The sequence below is a fragment of the Gopherus flavomarginatus genome, chromosome 1, assembly GCF_025201925.1.
Source record: "Gopherus flavomarginatus isolate rGopFla2 chromosome 1, rGopFla2.mat.asm, whole genome shotgun sequence".
NCBI lineage: Eukaryota > Metazoa > Chordata > Testudines > Testudinidae > Gopherus > Gopherus flavomarginatus.
In genome coordinates, this window is record NC_066617.1 from 208,341,438 (window position 1) to 208,362,790 (window position 21,353).

The window sequence follows — 21,353 nt, forward strand, 5'->3', positions numbered from 1 at the left end:
AAATACTTCTGCAGAAATTGAGTGTCCTTGGGCACTTTTAGCAGCGAAATTTGTCAGGATCAGTGCAATCAGTGAGTACATGATGCAATCAGTGAGTACATGCTGCCTTCAGTGAGTACATGATGTCTTCTGGATGCATGTAATACTGGCCAGGAATAAAAATGTGTGTGAGAATTATCTAGAGAAAGGGAAATGACAAAAGTTTGTCTGTTCCATTCTCCTTTTAATTAATTATTTAAATCTGGAGTGTTTATTCATCACACAGTTGTCAGAAATTCATCTTCATCCAGTGAAGAGGGATTTTATGTGATTGATTTGCTTGTTTCTACAAAACTTTTTTTTTAAATGATTCTTAAAGCAGTTTATCATCTGTGTGAATAATCCTGTATTTATCTGCTTTTGCTTTTTCTTTTCTCAACCTACTCTAGCCTTCAAGTTCGGTGGAGACATTCTTTGATTCCCTTGTGAGTCAAGCAAAGATTCCCAACATTTTCTCCCTGCAAATGTGTGGTGCTGGAATGCCTGTTTCTGGAAGTGGTACCAACGGAGGTAGTCTTGTGGGTATCTGTCAGTCTGAAAGGGAAAAATCATCCAAACTAATCATTCTCTCACTTTCCAAAATTAATAAACATGAGAAATCTATTTTTAATTTAAAAAGTTTAAAGTGTCTCTTTATTCTTTCCATCCTTCATCCATTTTTACTTAAATAGGCTTAATTAATTACTTTTTGTTTGAGCCAACCACTACATTGTATATTGAATTTTGTCTTTTTAATTAGAAACTTGTAAGAAAGAAGCTCTGTCCTTTAACATCTTCACTTGAGGCCAGATTCACCACCTTTGCTCAAACTGAGTTGTACCTTACTCTGCAAGTAACGTAATTCCAATTAACAGGCATACTTGGAATAAAGTAGTACTTGATGTGAATAAGGCTGGCAGAATCTGGTCCCTACTCCTTACAAATTTTTGCTACAGTTATTTTTGACAAATGTGTAAGTTAATACACTTGAGAAATGTGTATGACAAAGACCAAATTCTGACCCTATTGTATGTACATAAGAATGGCCAAGTCATCTAGCCCAATATTCTGTCTTCTGACAGTGGCCTGTACCAGACCCTTTAGACAGAATGAAGAGAACAGCATAATTTTTGTGTGATCTGTCTTCTGTCATTTAATCCCAGCGTCTGGCAGTTGAAGATCTAGGGACACGCAGAGCATGGGGTTATGTCCCTGGTTATCTTGGCTAATACCATCAATGACCTATCCCCTATGAATTTATCTAATTCTTTTTTGAACCCAATTATCCTATTGGCCTTCACAACATCCCTTGGCAATGAGTTCCACTCACCCACCAGCGCGAACTGTCATTCCAGCATATTTTGTACCCCACTATTACTGTGTTTCATGGATTATCTTCATCCACCAAATTTCTGCAATGCCCATTATATCAATATCCTCATTTAATGCCAGGAACTCTAGTTCACCCGTCTTAGTATTTAGTCTTCTAGCATTTGTATATACGCACTTGTGCATTTTGTCAATAGTCATGGAGGCAAACTGTGTTTATATTTTAATAGGATTCTTTTATGTGTGACTGTTCCTCACTAGCTACTACTTGCACTTTACCAATTTATTTCCTATTCTTTGTGTTAGACTATAGAGTTCCCCCTTTAATAAATTAGTCCCTAAGGGATGTCTCTGCCCAAACTGCATACTCCTCTGTACCTGTTGGCTTTCTGCCAGCCCTTAGTTTAAAAAAAATCCTCTACAACCTTTTTAATTTTAGATGCTTGCATTTCTCTTAAGTGCATCTAAAAATTGCGTTATTAGGCTCTATTAACTTTTGTACTCTTAAGTGAATTTTTAATGTGAAGGCTTAATGCTGTTTCCCGTTCTTGTGTGTTGCCTAGATTCAGCCTTGGCAGTACCATTAAAAACTCTGTTTAATTTTAACTCAAGAAGGGAACGCCCATAAGGAAATCAATTTGAAGTTGGCAGGCATTGCGGGTACTTAGGATATTTCAAGAGGAGTTTGACTTGTTAACTATAGCAAGTGCCCTCTGGCATCTTGATGTTTGAAATGCTTGAAATGTATCCTTTTATCCAATTGTGCTCAACAACCAAATTTTTGCAGATGGAGCTCAGTAAAATTTCTTTGCCCTGTGTAATCACAGTTGTCTTAGTTTTTATGCACGTACAGGAAAAAAAAAGTTTGCATTACTCTGAAACTTATGATTTTCTCTCTTCAGGTCATGGGTGGAATTGAACCAAGTTTGTACAAGGGTGATATCTGGTACACACCTATAAAGGAGGAATGGTATTACCAGGTTGAAATTCTCAAACTGGAGGTTGGAGGCCAGAACCTTAACTTGGACTGCAGAGAGGTATTTGCAGTGAGAAAACTGTTTGTCTAGACATTAAAAAAACAAACAAAAACCTAACTATTTTTTAAGCAAAAGATTCCATCCATTTGGTTTAGAACAAAAGTGAAGCAATCAGTTAAACTCTGAAGCGCACTGCCCTTCTAAAAGGAAATATGTTGCAATCCTCTTTATAAAATTTAAGTCAGTGACAACCTGTGAAAAAGAACAAACTTTGTACATCTTAAACAATACGATGGGTGTGTGTGTGTGTATGCCAAACACATTAAAAGGAAAATGTTTCAAACAGCACTGTTGCAGGGTGGCTAGCCCAGGGTGCCTGAAATCAGTCCAATGCCTCTGTGCCAGAACAGCTGCTCCCAGCTCAGCCAATTAAGTGGGCAGGGCTGCCTTTGGGCTATAAAGGGTCTGAGGGAATTCTGTGAGGGTAAAACTAGAAGGGAAACTGCAGTGTTTATCATTTGTATTTGCTAGCTTGGTGGTGGTCTGTTTTGAACATACAACAACATGTCTTGGCCACAACCTCCTCCCCCAATTCCCTTTCCCTCTGCTCTATAGAAGCATTCCTTGTTTGTTTGTTTGTTTTTTTCAATTGTGCCATAAACATCCAACTTTCAAATAATATTGCATATATTGGTTCAGTTGAAAGAAAAAGCAGTTCATAGAAAAACCTACCATTTCCACATGTTTTTATCATTAACAATAATCACTAACATGTATTTTGTAAAAGGCATGCCTTGTTAATGTTTATGTATTCATATACTGTACTCATGCTTGAGAAGCTTCTTAATTTATTGGATTTTGTATAGTGAAGAGAAACGTCCATTTTGCAAGCATGAATTATAATGTGACAAGTCTTGAATTCACCATTCTGGTTTCGTAGTTCCTTTTGCACTTCTGACTTTTTTTCCTTTCTTTCTATAATAGGCACAAAAAAAATTGGTAAAAAGTAGGTGAAGTGTTTGACATTAGTACTCTTGGTGGTGACTCAGTATGACAAGCAGGAGTTCCCCAATTATTTTTTAAGTCAGGTGCATAGTACTGTGGGTCATAATACAATAGCCTGCTGGTGGTATGTTCAAGTTATGGTGAGCCATTTCAACTGTGGGGGAAACCTTAATTCAATGTCTTTCATTCTTAGTCCTCATTTTAACGCAGGTTGCCAGCTGTAGAGTGCTGTCACTTTACATGAAGTAAAGATTTTTATGATGACTGCTACTGAAAAAGAACAGTCTAGTCATTGTTATGAAGCAACTGACTACATCATTTTACCTGCATACAGTATATTAACTCTATTCCTTCCCTCTTAGTATAATGCAGACAAAGCAATAGTAGACAGTGGCACCACTCTCCTCCGCCTTCCCCAGAAAGTCTTCAATGCTGTGGTCGAAGCAATTGTGAGCACATCTTTGGTAAGCTGATCTTGTAAAACCTGCCTTGTTCCTTGAAGGAAAACCTGCATGTGAATGTTTTCGGGTGTTGTCTAGCATAAGAGTTCATGAGTTCGCAACCTGCGGGGGATCCTGAACTGGTCTGTTTAGGAGGTTGCAATCACCCTGTGCATGTTGCTAAATGGGCAATGGCTCTGGGTAGGGTTGGGTCCCAGAATGGAAAAAGGGATCCTAATGTGGAAAAGGTTGAGAACTTTTGCAGTGGCATAATACTTGTTCTGATGCACTGAGGAACCATTAATGTAATCCCTGCTTCTCAAATTCAGTGTTCTTGGGCCTGACAATTAGTTCACTGATTCAAAAGTAAATGTTCATGAAACATAAAGGGCTGATTCTGCAAGCGCTTCCTGTCAGCATAATGCCTACTGTCATAGAGTCTCGTGGACTTCAATGAGACTATTCATCTCTATAAAGCTACTTATGGGTCTGATTCTGCACCATTATGTTTAGATGCATCTTGCTCTGGAACCAGTCCTACTGAAATCAGGACTGTTCATGGAGAGGGAGTCGGAGTGTCAGACTCTGACTCACATGAGTAATGTTAGCAGGATCATGTTTAGCATCTGATATATTTCAGTAGCTGTACTTTCTACTGCAACACAGTGCTGTAGTAGCACTTTCAACATGCTTTGCTCGTGAAAAGCACTGTTTCATTGAAATATGACATTTGCTTAGATTAACATTCTGTTAAAAAGTGATGGTGGGAGGGGGATTCTTAAATACAGCTAAAATCTTTATTTCAGTGACCTGCAGGTCCATTTATGTGGTATGAAGCCATGCCTCCCAAAATATATTGGTTTGGTATGTAAAAATAAGGCAGGCAAGTGTAATGTAAGAAACTATTATTCTTGAAATCAAAGCAAGCATTCAAAACCTTACAGTCTTGCCCTCTCCAAGCTGTATGCCAGCACACACAGTATTTTTCAGACTGCAATGTCTGTCTTCCTAGAAAAGGTTAAGAGAGAAAAGAAGTATTTTCTTTCTAGATTATTTTTCAGTAGGACAGACCAAAGGCTGAGACTTTCAAAGTGCTGAGCACCCTGTCCTGGGCCAGTCAACCGCTTAGCATGTGCTTAACTTCAAGCACACAAGTAGTCCATTGACTTCAATGGGACAACTCCCATGATTAAGTGCTTAGCTAGCCCAGGAACAATGCTTGCCCCCTTGCTATACTGAAACCCTTAACACAGAGCAGCCTGTTCAATGCTGGATAGCCCACGGGCAACTTAGATCTTCCAGAGTCCTTTGTGGAAATGAGCAGGTCACTATCTCAAAACATTTCTCCAAACATTGCTGTTATGATGATGTCACCCATTCTTTGTAAAATAAGTGATCCCTATACAACGTGTGGGAGTAGTACTATGGCATCAGTTCAGCAGACCTTGCCCTAAAGGTCGGTTCAGTAGTTAGGATGTTAGGCTGAGACTTTGGAAATCCAGGCTGAATCCCCTGCTCTGTGTGTGACCTTGAATAAGTCACTTAATCTTTATGTGCCTCAGTTCCCCATGTATGAAACAGGGATAATGAGCCTTCTCTACCTTAGTGGTGACATGAGGCTAAATTAAAGATTGTGAGGTGCTCAGATACTATAGTAATAGGGGTTACACAAGAATGATAGACAGGCATTGCATTAGGAAATGTTGAAGTCTAAATGATTGACGGCTGTGTTCTGACTTCCAAGCAGGAAGGGTTTTTTAATTCACATATTTATTTTAAGACTTGGAGAAAGAGTTTTTTAAGCCCTGTTTGCAATTTCGTATCACCACTGGAATTTTCTATAACTAATTTCTGGGTATATGGCTTCAATTTGTTAGAAGAGTCTATTATGGTGAAATACGCATAAATAAACCATGTAAGAGGAAGTTGGGTCTAGCTTTTTTGTTCGCTTACACAGAATGTTTGGTGTAATAGTGTTTCTTACAGCAAGGTACTGTGTGGTGTGTTTCATAAGAAACCGGAACAGGCACAAAATACTGCACAGGATTAAGGAAGTGTGTTTGTCTTATCTGGCATCGTGTCAACATGTATGTACTTCAGGCAGTAGGAGGGGATGTTTGTCTTGGGTGGGGAAGCTCTGCCAGGGTTTGTTTGCTTGGTTAGTATCAGGGCTGTATTCAGAAATGCTGTTAATCAATTTTATTTCAAAAGCATGTCAAGTTGTATGAGCAGTAAGGCAGGAAAAGGGACTAAAGGCCTGATCCAAAGTCTGCTGAAGTCTGCAGAAAGGTTCCCTTTGATTTCAAAGGGCTTTGGATCAGGCCCTAAATTCCTAGCTTGGAAGTCGCATGAAGACAATAGTGTGTCTCTGGAGAAGAAAGGAGGTTCTTGACTTTTAGATTGTTTGTTTGTTTGTGTTTTAAAATGTACCTACTCCTTTGTATCTGTGCTCAGGTCCAGATGTACATGAAAGTTTGTGGAGTGGGTGGGGAAGGAGCAAAGGCTAGTTTACTACTTTTCCTGTTTGTTGATATTGCAGTAATTGCTCAGGAAGCTCATGAGTTTGACCATCCTGCCTACATATTTACTGCAGTTAAATAGTTTCTAACTATTCTGTCCCTGCTGCCAAGGCTAAATTAAATTTTTGATCCACAGACCTAATAGAGATGTTCATGTCCCACAGTCCTTCCAAAATCCTACCACTACGCATATTAGTCCTTACATGCTTATGCCACAATAAGATTTTTTTAATAGACTGTCTTAACACAAATCAGTTTGATGCATTAGAACAGCCTGAAGGGTTGACGTGACCTCACTGATGGCTTATAATGTAAACAAGCTTCATGCGTCTTATCACAGAAGAAGACGAACACCTCCACTGGACTTGTCCACCTCTGAGCTCCCCTAGTTAAGGGAGAAGAAAGCATGCCTGAATAATAAAGAGATTAAAATTGTTATATGCATCTATCAGAGGATATGTGACATGTATGTATCACATTTTTTCCCCATAGATCCAAACATTCTCCTCTGGATTCTGGACTGGTTCCCAGCTTGCATGCTGGGATAAGACTGAAACACCATGGTCCTTATTTCCTAAACTTTCTATCTACCTGAGAGATGAAAACTCCAGTAGATCATTTCGGATAACTATCCTACCACAGGTCTGAACTTGTCTTATTTGGATTTGATCAGCCACACTACAGTCTAATAATTCCTTACAGCAATAAAGAAGTAAACTTTATGATGACCTAGTTCTTTCTTCACTGCACTGTACAGCTTCCCTGCTCATCCCATTTGTATAAAACTATTTTGGTGATGCAGAGATAATTAAGCCCAATCATTTCTTTTAACTATCATTGGAGTTCCTACTTACAAAAAACGTTTTGAATGGTTGTCTGAACTGGGCTACTTCTAGATCTGCTGAACATTTTTGATGAAATTTGAAAAATAAATTTTAAAAGGGAAAAATGTCAATGACACTTTGCAAAAAATGCCCATTTTTTCACTAACTGTGGAGCAGAAGGGGGATTTTTCAAATAGTTAGGAAAAATTTCCAAGAATGCTTTTGTACTCCCCCCTGCCTCCCAAAGCATCAGCTCTGTCTACATCAGACACCAATACATATTTTTCTTCAGCTGATTTTGATCTTTCCATTTTGGCAAACAAATTTATTCCTCTCTCCCCCTAGCCCCCCATGATAGTGTGATGTAAGGCACTTCTTCCTGAAAATGGCACTATTGGCAAAGGACCTATAAGATCCCTTTGCCAATTTCCATAACTTGATCACTTTGTTTTTATTGTCATTATAGTCTCCATGCAGTATGTACTGACTGGTTTTTAAAATATAATGTGCCGCTTCTGCTTTAATCGTAAACCAATATAATTCCTGATTTGCCTTTTCAGCATTGGTGGCAATATGAACTAAACATCAGTTAACATCAGTTTCACACCCTCTTACCTCAGCTAAAACATATAGGTATATTTAACATGAAATAGAGCAAAGACTTGATGTAAGCTTTTTCTGTATTGACCATGTAGCTTGACAGTCTTTCATCACCTGAGTGAGAAACAAAGGTGTGGAACTGACTTTAGTTTATTCATTTAGAGGCTTGAAGCTGACACGAATATTCTCTAGATCCACTGCATTCAGAGAATCCTTTTGAATATTCCTGTAACTTGATTGCATATCCCTGGCTCCCTCCCTCCACCCCCAGCTCCTGCACATGCGCCACATACACACACAATACAAAATGTAAAAAGGTTGCTTAGATGAAAGTGAAGGTGACCTTTAAGTGTCAGCTAATTAAAAATCCAAATTTAACCTGTGTTCCTGGTTCTTAACTTCACTGACACTCTGCCCAGTTTTAAGTATCTTACAACACTCATCTTGCTCTAATTTGTTCATTTCTTATGAACTCCTGAGCACTCAAAATTAGAAATCAAAAGCTCTGGAGAACACTCCAGATTAAGGGCCGTGTTTATGCGTGCTTCCACAGTTATGAGCCAACGTCATTATCTTCTTCTAAATACTGTGGATTACTGCTATTTATTTTATTGTTTGTTTATTTGAATGAACAGCTTTATATTCAACCCATCCTTGGGATTGGACAGAATTTAGAATGCTACCGGTTTGGCATCTCTTCCTCTAGCAGTGCCCTGGTTATTGGTGCTACAGTTATGGAGGGCTTCTACGTTATCTTTGACAGGGCTCAGAAGAGAGTGGGCTTTGCAGTTAGTCCGTGTGCAGGTAAGAGAAACATTCCCCGTATGAAATTATCTGCCATTTTCAAAATTGGAGCTTTATCAGCTGCTCTGTCAACAAGGACGATCATTTTACAAGTTCACAAGTTGCAGATAAGCAGAGGCTAATGTGAACTTTCCACCACTGCCAGTAAAGATGAGATCATAGTAATAAGCCAGCACAGCTTGTGAAAGAGTAAAAATTATGACTTTCAGACCTTTCACCAATATCTGAAAAGATTAAGGTAGGAAACGGTGTATATAATTTATTAAAGACTTCTACAGGTTTTTGATGGTCTTAAGCAAATGGTTAAGGAAATGTTGTTACCAAGGGGTAAAGAGTGAACTCCTTTCACTCATCGCTCACTTAGTCTTTAGGGAAACACGAGAGAGTGCATCAGTAATTCTCCTTGTGGTGTGCCAGAGCCTGGACTCCTTCACAAGCCTAAATTCCCACATTGCTATTTTTAGCCCCACAGTGTGAGCCTGAGTCAAATGACCCAGGCTTTGAGACTTGTTGCCATGGGTCTTTTATTGCTGTATAGACATTCCTTAAGTGAGCCAAGCTAGCTGGCTTAGTTTAGAGCAGCTTCTAAGCTGGTGCATCAGAGAGCCAAATGAGCCATAACTGGCTACGTGACGGCGTCCTCCCATTCTGTGCCATGTCGTTGTCATTAATCCATGAAATTTGGATACTTCATTCAGTTCTGAGAATCGTTCTTCAAAGAAAAGGGATTACACTTGCTGAATAAAAATAGAATCTGCATTTACATTAGCTAGGGTATAAACTGATCACTAGCTGGTGCCAGGAAGAATTCCTCTTTCAACCAACCTCCTCAGCTCTGTGGTACAGTATCTCACATTTGTCCATGTTTATTATGAGAACTTGCTTTCTTCAGAAATCATGTGGTGTAAGCAACTGTCTAAGACAGGCTATTGTGCTGATGTGGCAATTCCCACATACACTTGAGAGTTGATACACTAGTTACTTTGAAGTCACGTCTTCACAGATTCCATATTGTGGATATACAAGACGTTTGGTAAAATAATTTTTTATCAGAAAACCATGACTATACATGGTAAACAGTCAGCGTGGTGTGCAGAGAGTAAGCAACATAACTGGCTTCCCACAGGGGCCAAACCATGACTTCCATAGCAACTCTATTACTGTATTTTAGTTGGGACTCTTAAGCCTATTCACAGGCTTAAAATAAACAGAATTACTGATTGTTTCCTCACTTTTGAAAGTTTGTTGAATACATAATTTCTTGTCCCTGGTTTTATGATGAAACCAGGTTAGTGGTTAACGATAGAACATTGACCTGCACTCTGAATTTGCTGGGTTTTATGGCCTTTTCAAATAGAGATTAAAAATACAAGTAGCAAACATTTAAGAACTGGACCAAAACCAGTTTTGAGGTTTGACTTGGTAGAGTCAAGTTCTCCAGGATGTGCCAGGCAAACATCCCCTATCATGCATGCACCACACTGCTGTGAGAGAACTAACTGCTGGCTGGATCCCATGTGTTTTAAGCCTTTGGACCTCAGAGTCCAGGCACTGCCCCATCTTGGAGACCCTAGGCACTCTCTTGGGGTGCTGATCTGCCTGAGAGCATAGATCCTGTGGTCCAACTGCCTAGTTCCTGGGACGAGGGCTGACTCCTCAGACTCCCCTCCCTCCCCCCATTTTAAACACACCCTCTCTGAGAATTCCAGTAGTGTGGGTGCTTTCGGGGTCACAGGTTAACAAAAAACACACATACAGACTTTGGACAGGATTCTAACACTATTGCTCTTTAAGTGCACAATAAATACACAGATCTGTACAAAAATAATAAACGCCTATTCCCTTTCCTCACCGCCCTGGAGGAGAGAATTCACAAGTTGTACAGACAGATTCCCCAAATCTTCACATTCTTCTTGCTCACTTACCCCTTCAGTTTCTCCAGTACTTTCCTTGCCTGTTCAGGAGAGAGATGAAGTTTGAGGAGTCTGATAGAGGGCTAAGGGATTATTTATTGTCAATTATTGCAGGAAGAGAAGAAATCCAAACTATTACTAGTTCAGATGAGCCTTTGAACTTTTGAGCTTAATTTAAGGGAAGCTTCAAAATGTGTTTCACCTATTGCTAATTTCAAATCTGCCCCAATGTTATTTAAAGGAGTATACTGAAGTAGACTGTCTTTTCGTAAGAATTTGTGAAAAGTTCTCAGGGGATAGGCTGGGGAGAGTATTCCAGATTCTGAAGATCTAGTTTTAAAATAAACTGTTGGAAAAATTCATAACAAACAAGCTTTTAGGGGGATGGAGGGAAGAGGAGGCAGGTTCATAAACTGTGGCTGCCTCATTAAAGCCACTGCAGCCTGTCAGTGTCTCTGCAAAATGAAAACAAAGGGTTTTGGATCAGGCCCTAAATTCTGACTCAGGAATAGATGTTCAGACCATATGATTTTTTTTTTTCTTTTTAAGCAACGCAGCTCTCATTAACCATAACTCCTACATGTAGTAAGATTCTGCCTTTTTTATTTTTTTGTAGTAAGTGATAAGAATGTAAGACTATCTCATGAATGAATTATGGAAGAAATATACTGAGTGTTAGCAATACAAGAGATTAAAAAAATACTGCTATTTTATACTTTTAACTAGTTTGACCATATTGCTGATTAATCATTTTCTAAGCTAAATCTGTCAAAGCATCTTCTGAGGGATTCTCGTGGCCAAACACAGAAAGTAGATACAGTATAAAATGGTCACATTTACAGTCACTAAACTTTTATCTAAAGTAATTATCAGACACTGCCAACATTTAAAAATACAAACCACGGAAATAAATGTGTGCTGAAATTTGCTTGGTCTCACTATAAATCTTTCAAATTATGCATGCACGTATGTTTAAAAAGGAGCACTGCCCCTGAAGTGAAATTCTTGCCCTATTGCAGGCAATGGCAAAACATACACTGATTTAAATTTGTTGGAATTTTAAGTTGTATCATGAGCACCTAGGATGGAATCCTGGCTCCATTTTATACCATAACATAGCTAAAGTGCAACAGCGGTCATAATTGTTGGCTCATATTAAAAAAACTTTTAATAAGTTAGACAAGTTTCCCTATTTTATTCAGTTGTATTTTTGTGGGATGTTTTTATGCTCCTGTCAGCTGCTCTGACAATCATTTTTGATAGCCTTTTTGTTACTCTCAAAATGAATTGAGAGATTAGGGACTGTATATATTTAAAGGCTACCTGCAAAGCAGTAAAACTATGTCCCTGTTTTTGCTGTGTCCCTTTTCACTAGCGGCAGCGGCGTCTGGAGCCCCGGGCCCATTGAAATCACCGGCCCCAGGGCAACTGCTCCCTTTGCCCCCCACACCACTTGTCAGAGGCTGCAAGGGGGAATGGGGCAAGGACATTAAAGTGCTGCAGGGCCCTTTGCTGCGGCAGCGCTTTAATGTTGCTGTGACCCCTGCTGACTGGGGGGGCGCAGGAACGTTAAAAAGTGCTGCCGTGGCAAAGGACTATCCTTAAAGCACTGGTCTAGCAGTGTTTTAATGTTCCTGCCCCTTTTGCCTCCCATCGACGGCCCTGCCAGTACAGACCCTACCAGCAGGGCCGCTGACAGGGGGAAAAGGGGCAGCGATGTTAAAGCGCTGCTGCAGCAGCGTTTTAATGTGGTCTGGGTATGGGCCGGTGCTGGTTCTTACCAGTACAGAGTACTGGCCCGTACCAGCTCACTTTCACCCCGAATGACATATCACTAGAAATTAGTTGAGAGGGAAACTGTTTATTATGTAGAAGTAGTAAGAAGGGATAGAAAAGCATTGTGTTTCGTCATACAGAGTTGACATCAGGTTAATGTGTTAAGATTTCTACCACAACTGTTCCCTGTTTTTTCCAAAAATGTAGATAACGTATAACTCTTATCCAAAAACTGTGTGAACACAGAGCTACTGCAGTTATTCCAAATATCTAAAGTACAGAACTATTTGAATTTGCTACTGTTGTAGTTTTTTATTTTAAATCTTGCTAAGAAAAGTCATCTCTTCCCATCCTTAGGTATTGGCTGTGTAGATAATGTTTCTCTTTTTGTAATTTCTCAGAAGTTGGTGGCTCTCCAGTATCTGAGATTGAAGGCCCTTTCACAACAGCAGATATAGCAAGCAACTGTGTCGCCACAATGACCTTGCACGAACCGATGTTGTGGATTATCTCCTATGCTCTCATGAGTTTATGTGGAATCATCCTCCTTGTTTTGATAATCTTACTGCTTCTTCCACCTCGCTTTCAGCATCGCTTCACTGACGATGTAATCAATGACGAGTCATCGTTAGTGCGTCATCGATGGAAATGAGGAACTTGATCAAAGTCAAGGAACCTTGGATTCTCTTAACACAATTAAGGATAAAGTTTCTAACCCCGGAGAGAAAGCCAAGGCCTTGTTCCATATACATTAATTTCAAATCACTGTTGTACTGCTGGATACTCTCCAGGCATATTGTATCATAACTTTTACGCTTTATTTTCTAACACTGATTCTGAATCAAAACATTATAACCACTGTCAAGTGCTACCTTACTGGTTCCGCTCCTCATTAGCACAGCTGAACGTTTAAGATCTCAGTAGTGCTTTAAAAAAAACAAAAAAACACATTGTGATGTTCTTCCATCAGATGCACAATGTTGCTCATCCCTTCCTCAAAGAAGAAAAGAACTATCAAGTTTCTAACATTAATCAAGCCTTGAATATAGAAAAAGAAAAAAGATCATAAGTTTTATTGATTTTCTTATTAATCCCATTAAAGAAATACTATTTTCTGTTTAAAGCAATTCATTTTGAAACAGTGCTCACAGTGTGGGGGAGAAGGAAAGGTGAGTCTTGTGCAGCAGATGGAAGAAAGTCAAGTCAAGAAGAAATTTTATTTTCCAAGAAAATAAACTGCTGTCATTTTGAGTGGGTCTCCCTTTGTAGGCAGTCCTTTCTAAATAGATTGAAGAGGAAAAATGGGAAACCAAAACTACTCAGCCTTAGTGTAAAACAAGACTACCTCTGTTAATTTATAAGGATACTTACTCTTGGTAAGTGTGGCGCACATAACTGTTCTTAAACTACAAGAAATCCTGTACCACAAGATGCATTTTCTTGACTCTCAAGTAGTTATTGCTTAATCCTCCTTTTGTAAAATAGTTTTTCACTTAAACACATTAAGGTATGTCAGCTTAGCTCTGGTATGTCCATCTTGGTGAAAAATATATTATGTTACACAGAGTGGTTGGAACGCTAGGTAAGAGACTGAAAAGTACTGGTCCAGTAATCCTAAAAAGAATATTTAAAAATAAAAAAACATTCTGGACCAGATTATTATCTCAGTTGTACAAGTATAAATCTGGAGTTTAACTGAGATCAGAATGTGACCCTTTCTTTAAATATTGATGAGTATTTTCTTATAGCTAGTAAGCCAGTGTTGCAGTTGCTCAACCTTGGTTTCCTTCGTAAAGTTCTTGCACAGTCACTGTGTGTGTGTGTGCGTGTGCGTGCGTGCATGTGTGTGACGGTGGGGGAAGGGAGGGAGACACAATGCTAGGCTCAGAAATTAAATTATAATTACACTTTTTAAACACCACCTACATTTTGCATCCTGGCTAAAAGTGCCTTTTAAGGTGTCTTATTTACAGTTTCAGATTGCTGGGTTGGCTGAGGAAATAGCTGGAGTTTTGTTTTTACATCTGAAAATGCTTTTCTTGGAACTATGAGTAGGAAACTTCTGCATATAGCTTGTCTTGTTTTGTTTTTCTCCTGGCCTTATAAAAAAAACTATACTAAGAAATGTAAAGATTTGCATAGCAAGAATGAGAAAAATGTGTTACAATTAGGCTTATTTTCATAGATTTTTATCCCCATGATATTTATCTCTATAAATCCACCCAGCTTCTCTTTTTATATTGTTAAAAAATTAGACTCTTTTCCTTTTGTCAGTTCTAATATGAAGATGACTAAAATTGTGCTAAGAAAGCACTATCTTTGATTCCTCACGTGAGCTGGGTGACTAAGTTTCTTTTTCTTTCACATATGACATTTCCGTTCAATAGTGCACTTTCAGATAGTTTGGATTATTTTTTCTTTGCACAAAAGGAGAATAAAATGCAATGCACTTGATTTTCTGAAGTCCTGAGCTCCCACAGCTCCTGTTGATTTCACCTGGCATTGGGGCGCTCAGCACTTTTAAAAAATTAGGCCCTGTGTTTCTTCATAATTGAATTGTTATACTGTTGAAACAAATTTGCATTAGGAGCATTGAGTTGAAATATAAAAAGAAAGTTCCTTTTCTGAGTTTTACCCAAAGTTTTTGCTTTGGAATGAATGGTGTTTCTAGTTCTTCAATCCAGCGCCATTTAGTCCTCCTGGGTTTGACTTGGCACATAGGAATGTGACTGAAAATATCTTTTTGTGTTTTGTTAAGGAAATATATTTAATACTCTTGTCATATTTTGTTTTAAACTAAAATATTTTGACTTTTTGTACAGAGTTTGGATTAATAGTGCAAGGGAGAATGGAACCATTTTTATTACTTTTGAAGGGGGAAAACTGCATACCCTTGAAATATTTTCATGTTAGTTTTCTGATTACTGAAAAGGATCTTAAGAAGCAAATTATTGGACAACATTCTTGGTATGCTTTGTATTAACAAGTTAGCTCTCTCCAGGGTAGTTCAATAAAGTGTTTTTAATGCACTGTATTTCATATAAAAGCCCTTCAGTTTGTTTCATTTTAAATCTCATCAGTCAAGACATTTTAATAGAAATACTTGAATTACCGTATATACTCGATCATAAGCCGGTTTGTTTATAAACTGACACTCCACCCCAAAAAGATGGATAAGTAAAAATGGAAAATTGTTATGACCCATTCATGAGCCAATCCTCTAATTCAGGGGTCAGCAAACTTTGGCTCCTGGGCCATCAGGATAAGCTGCTGCGGGGCTGAGACTGGTTGTTTTCCTTGAGGGTCCGCAGGCATGTAGTTAAACCTAAGTAAACAAAGTATCCCAGCGCACCAGCCGCTTACCCTGACGGGCCGGGACAGCAACTGGTGGGGAAATTTTTTGCGGGAGGAGAAGCTGGGGGTAAGGGGACCATCCCCCACATGCCCCCACCCCTAGCCTGGGACCCCCAGACTCCCCATCCCATCCCATCCCTTCCCACCTTACCTAGGGTGGGCCAGGGGAGGATATCTCTGGCACGGCCACAGCCTGCCAGCCCCGGAGCTGCAGCTGCTTTGGAGGCTCGGGGGAGAGCAGCGTGGCCAGAAGCAGAGAGACTTTGGCCCTGCCTCTTCCCTTCTGGCTCTGCTGGCTGTGCTGCCTCTCCTTCTCCCTCTGTTGAGGCGGGTGGGGGGGCTGTATCTCATCTCTCCCCCTCTCTATACCTGTTCATAAGCCGGCCCCCTTCTTTGATGGCTTCCCTTTTTTACTAAAAAAAAAAAAAAAAATTGGCTTATGAACAAGTATATATGATACATAAGCAATAATCCAGTAACAGAAATTAAGTAGATGGTAATACAGTGTGAGTTTTCATGGCATCCCTTGCCACTGAAAATCTGGCTTATAGTTAAAATGCTATTAGTTACATCCGCTAGCTACACAAACTTCATCTCAGCTACTAAATTGATACTTACAGTGGCAGATATTCAGGTGTGTATTTCTTTGTTGCTCTGGCAACAGGAAAAGCAATGGGAACTGTTACAGGTTTCAATTGTTAGCCAGCAGCACATTAAGAAAATAGTGCACTTGAGCATTTTTCTATGAAAGATGAAACTCAATGATGAACTAGAATCTTACAAAGTATTTCTTCTTTAGGAGGATTTTTTGTTTCCAATTTTGAAATAGTGCTATAAGGTATTTGATACTCCTATGGATATCCCTGAAATAAACCAACAGATTTTTAAACCATGCCTTCAAAAAACAAGGTTATAGGGGAAAAATAGGTATTGATTTCCAAGACAATTTGTCACTTTTTAAAAAAAAACAAATGTACCCCCAAATGATGGGGTTATAGACCAATATATCCCAATGCTAATATAACCATCATAGTTTCTGATGCAATGCATTCCCAATTTTAAAATAACATTTATTTACCAGGCAAATTGGGAAGGTCATAGTTCATTGCATACAGCTGCTTCAATCATTAATAATATTTAGCTGTTTCCTAATGAATTACATGTGCGATTGATTTCACTTCATGCAGGATTTGGAGCTGCAGCAAGGGAAAACAACAATTCTGTCTTCACTGTTCTGTTGCTCCAAGTTCAATTTCAGGGATCTTATTTTGGGCTCCCTTGCTCAACTCAGGCAGTGACGAGAACAAATAAATATGACTTTGAAAGCATTTATTTGTAATGAAGTTGAGCTGAACATTAATTAAATAGCCTACACTTAGCATCCTTCTGCTACAGAGATTGAATTTACTTACATCACACTGATATTAGGCATTAACATTCTACTTCTGAGCTTTGCCTTTGTGTAGATTAATAGATAGTAAATCACAGACTCCTCAGAATTAAGAATCTGTATGTCTTTTTTAAGAAAGAAACACTAACCTCTTAACAATATTCTTATCTGTATTAGTTGAAAGCAAGTAATTTGAGTTTCAGAGGGGTAGCCGTGTTAGTCTGGATCTGTAAAAGCAGCAGAGAGTCCTGTGGCACCTTATAAACTGACAGACATATTGGAACATGAGCTTTCAGGGGTGAATACTCACTTCATCGTATTCACCCACGAGAGCTCATGCTCCAATACATCTGTCAGTCTATAAGGTGCCACAGGACTCTTTGCAGTAATTGAGTAGAATCCTAAGGTGTTTTTTTATAAGAGTGGAAGTCTTACTTGGTATTGATTGTTTTGGTAGTAGGTAGTTTGTATGGTCTGTATATGAAAATCCCTGGAGCAACTATTCCAACACATAGCAATTCTACGTAGAATTTGCTAAATACAAGTGACTAGATTCTATGGCTCAGAGGTACTCCAGAATGATTGTTCCATTGAAGTGATTATTGACTTCTTTAATGGTCCCAAGACTAGTCTTCCAATTCTGACATCAAATTTGCCAGCATGAAGAAGCTTGGAAAGGTAACTTATAGAAATGAGTGTGAAAGTAAATGAAATACGTATAAATCAGAAAAGTAAGCTGCCTATAATTTGTAATTGGTTTCTATTGTAAAACAGTTTAAAATCTACAAAATTGGCATTCTTTAAATGAATTTCAGGTAACAATTTGCCAAAATATTACAATTGATTGTAGACTAGTATATGCCTCGTATAGGTTCAAGTTATGTCAGATGCTACTCCCTGACTCTTGCAAACACTGGTTTTGTAACCGTTGACATTCTTGCTGCTGTTTGACTATGATAAGTGAGCTAGTTTGTATCCCATTACCATCCTCTCATCTCTTGAGCTGCTCTGTTGCTACTGGCACTAAGAGGCAGAGAGGCTAAGGATTAGCTGAAATGGATCAGTTTTGTAAAATAGTATGGGAAGAGACTGTACTCTGCGCCTACTAAAAGATGGATCCTGGCTGAAGCATGTTTGTTGGCAGGGCAGAATAGAAAAGCTTGCATTGCTGCTGCTTTTGCTTTACCTCTGCCGTGGATACTTAGATCTTAGTTCACAGTGAGAATTCACTTGTAGGTATGTTTTTAAAAAATAAGACCATCTCCTGTTGTTCACACCAGAGTGGACGCATAGTTCTTATTAACAAGTGTAATAATTCCAAACTGGAATCTCAAAGCATCCACTACATAGTTTTTCATACGTTGTGTAATGATTGCAGATTAACCATGTTTTTCTGCATTGCTGATAGCCTATTTGCTGGCAAATGAAACTAGGTTCTTTTATATATATTTTTTTAAATATATTAAATATTAGTTACTACTTGCATAGCTTCACAAATATTTAATTTTTTTTTCATCGTTAATTCAGCATGGTTGGCTCTCCAGTGTTAGCCAGATAGTTTATATGCTGGCAAAAAACGCAGACAGGATACGTTTTCAGCCAACAAAAGGTTAAATGTAGAAAGTAACTCTAACTTTCCAAATGAACATAACTTTCAGTTAAATGTTTAATGTCTTATTTAAAATTAAGTGATCATTGTCATCAGAATTTAACTGTGAATTTGACTCTAGTTTGTATATTATGAGCAAAATAGGGAAAACACTTCTGACACAACTTATTCTTTCCCTTTTGGAATAAAACTGAACAAGTGACCAAAGAATTAAATTATGGCTGTCATCACACCAACTAATAATGGTAGCTAAAATAATGTTTCTAAACTTTAGTGTCAAAATATTATCTACGTGTACGTCTTCTCTCTCACCACTTGGGAAATGCTGGGGGCGGGAGGGGTTGGGGGAAGGAAGAAATTCTAAAGGAGGTGACATCAGGTAATAATTGCAAGCAGGGCCAGCTCCAGGGCACAGCACGCCAAGCACATGCTTGGGGCAGCACGCCGCGGGGGGCACTCTGCCGGTTGCCGGGAGGGCGGCAGGTAGCTCCGGTGGACCTCCCGCAGGCATGGCTGCGGAGGGTCCGCTGGTCCCGCGGCTCCGGTGGAGCATCCGCAGGCACTCCTGCAGGAGGTCCACCAGAGCCGTGGGACCAGCGGACCCTCTGCAGCCACGTCTGCGGGAGATCCACCGGAGCCGCGGGACCGGCGAGCGGCAGAGCGCCCCCTGCGGCGTGCCGCTGTGCTTGAGGCAGCGAAATGGCTAGAGCCAGCTCCGATTGCAAGAAAGTCAGCAATAAGTCAGGACCAACTCTTAAGCTAGCATTTGTCAAACACGGCCACCAGGGGCTTTTCTTGCAGCCACAGCCTCCTGGGTGGTGACGGGGGATTGGGGGAAGTAGCGGCCCCTCCTCTGGGGCTGCCAGGAGGAGTTGGGCCTTGCCTCTCTCCTCCTCGTCGTCCACAAACACCGGAGGAGCAGACAGCTGGTGTGAGTTCCCCATCAACAGTCAAAACATGTTACTCTAATGCCTCATCTGAAGTGTGCATAACTGGCCAAAAGAGAATGAGTCTGAGTGACTTTAAGAATTTGACTTCTGTAATGTGTCTCATCTGGAAGGAAAAACATAAATGAGCAAATCATGTTTTAAGTTGCCTTGCAATTTAAGAGAAAATCCATATATAAATTTCTAAAACTGAATACATTTCGTTCCACATGATACACCAGATGGAATTTTCACTTAAGAAAATGATTCCATTTACTGGAGAAATTTCTCCACCTGAGGATTCAATTTTATTTTAATGGTTCAGAGTTGAATGTTAATTAAAGGAAGATGGGGCCAAAATCTTGAGGAAAGGGGGATGCTACATTTATAAAGCCAGTCTTCACCTGCTGTGCAATGTTGTTCCCAATGACTGCTAAGCATCATTATTGGATTTTCTAAAGGTTGGTATTTTTGTACAAGTTCCACTGTTCTTCAATGTGTGCTATATAAAAAATTAAAATTTCTGCTTGTTTAAATAAATGAATAATTGTTCTAACTTGTTCAGTGTATCTTTTAATACATGTTGTATTTCAATTCCTGGTCACTGGTGTTCGGTATCCAACCAAATTATTCCCAATGCAATAAAATTCAGGATACCTGTGATCAAATGAAAGATTCTCAACAATAACCCCTCGATATGGCTTCAGCTCTAAAGTGAGAGTAGAACTTGTCTATAAGTGCTTGAAAGTTAAAACCTGCAGAAGGCTGACTGCTGTATGTGAGAGTGAGATTTTCACATTCATACTTGACGCAAAAATAATTTATTTCTGTCTTTCCCTCAAAAGTATTCACCATTGGACAGAGATCAGACATGGAAAATTTTAGCCCAGTAAGTGAAACTTTTGGATCATTTAGTAAGACAGATGGAAAACAGTTATACTAATAACACTTTGGCTATTTTAAGTATAGCTATCTCTAATGCTCCAGCTATAAGATACAAAGGGACACAAACTTCATAGTACTATTTTTAATACTACATCTTTTTAGGTATTTATTTTTTCTTTTGGTGTCGTATATAGAGATCTAGAAATACTAAATTTGCTCTGCTTATTGGATTCTCTCTCACAAGGTGGCACTCCTGTGACATCTTTCAGATGTGATTTCTTTGAGACTTTCTTCACAACTGATAGGTCAATAAAATCAAAGCAGTTTATAAGTTTTCCTTTTTTAAAATACCCATATACATAAATAATCTTGTGCCATAATGATGGTCTGATTCTTTTTGTTGGAGAATCAGGATTCTATTTTTTAAAATCCTTTATTTGTAAGCTGCCAGGTGCCATCTTTTATGTATTTGTACAAAATATGTTGCTAGTCAATGGATACCAGGAATATTTGGTCAAACAAAATACATTTTTATATTATAAAATGGAACAATATTTTCAATTTACCCAATACTTTGGCATATATAACTATATATTTCAGTTGATTTTTGCCTTTTCCTGTTCAATGAAGCCTGGTTGTAACACATCCATGTTTCCAACTTATTTGTAACAGGTCAGTAAGAGTTCGTTCCTGTGCTTGACTTTCTCCTACACTTCTAAAACTTCCACTGCTTCAGAGCATAGCCCATGAAATGTCCATCTGTACTCCTGAAGGTTTTCTCTAAGACTATATATAAACTTTGTCCTAACCAATACGAATATCACTGTGACGGGTTAGATCACAGAACCCCCTTTGCAGTTCACTGAAACTGGGATGCACTCGGTTCAGGGAATTCTTAGTTAACAGAGACTTTCCCAGCACGCAGTGTTCAGACTTTATTTTGCTTCCTTTTCTGTTCCTTCTTCCCTTGCCCAAAATAAGCAA

At 39.1% G+C, this 21,353-nt stretch overlaps 1 protein-coding gene across 1 annotated transcript in view; it reads left to right on the plus strand.

Annotated features, from left to right (window-relative positions):
* Window positions 1–20,036, plus strand: part of BACE2 (beta-secretase 2) — a 91,977-nt gene extending 71,941 nt beyond the window's left edge. The window contains exons 4-9 of the mRNA XM_050933315.1: window positions 429–557; window positions 2,250–2,384; window positions 3,692–3,793; window positions 6,781–6,930; window positions 8,348–8,516; window positions 12,607–20,036. Of these exons, the coding sequence (XP_050789272.1) occupies window positions 429–557; window positions 2,250–2,384; window positions 3,692–3,793; window positions 6,781–6,930; window positions 8,348–8,516; window positions 12,607–12,857 (936 nt within the window). The 3' untranslated portion in view covers window positions 12,858–20,036. The remainder of the gene's footprint in view (window positions 1–428; window positions 558–2,249; window positions 2,385–3,691; window positions 3,794–6,780; window positions 6,931–8,347; window positions 8,517–12,606) is intronic.
* Window positions 20,037–21,353: the final 1,317 nt, after the last annotated feature.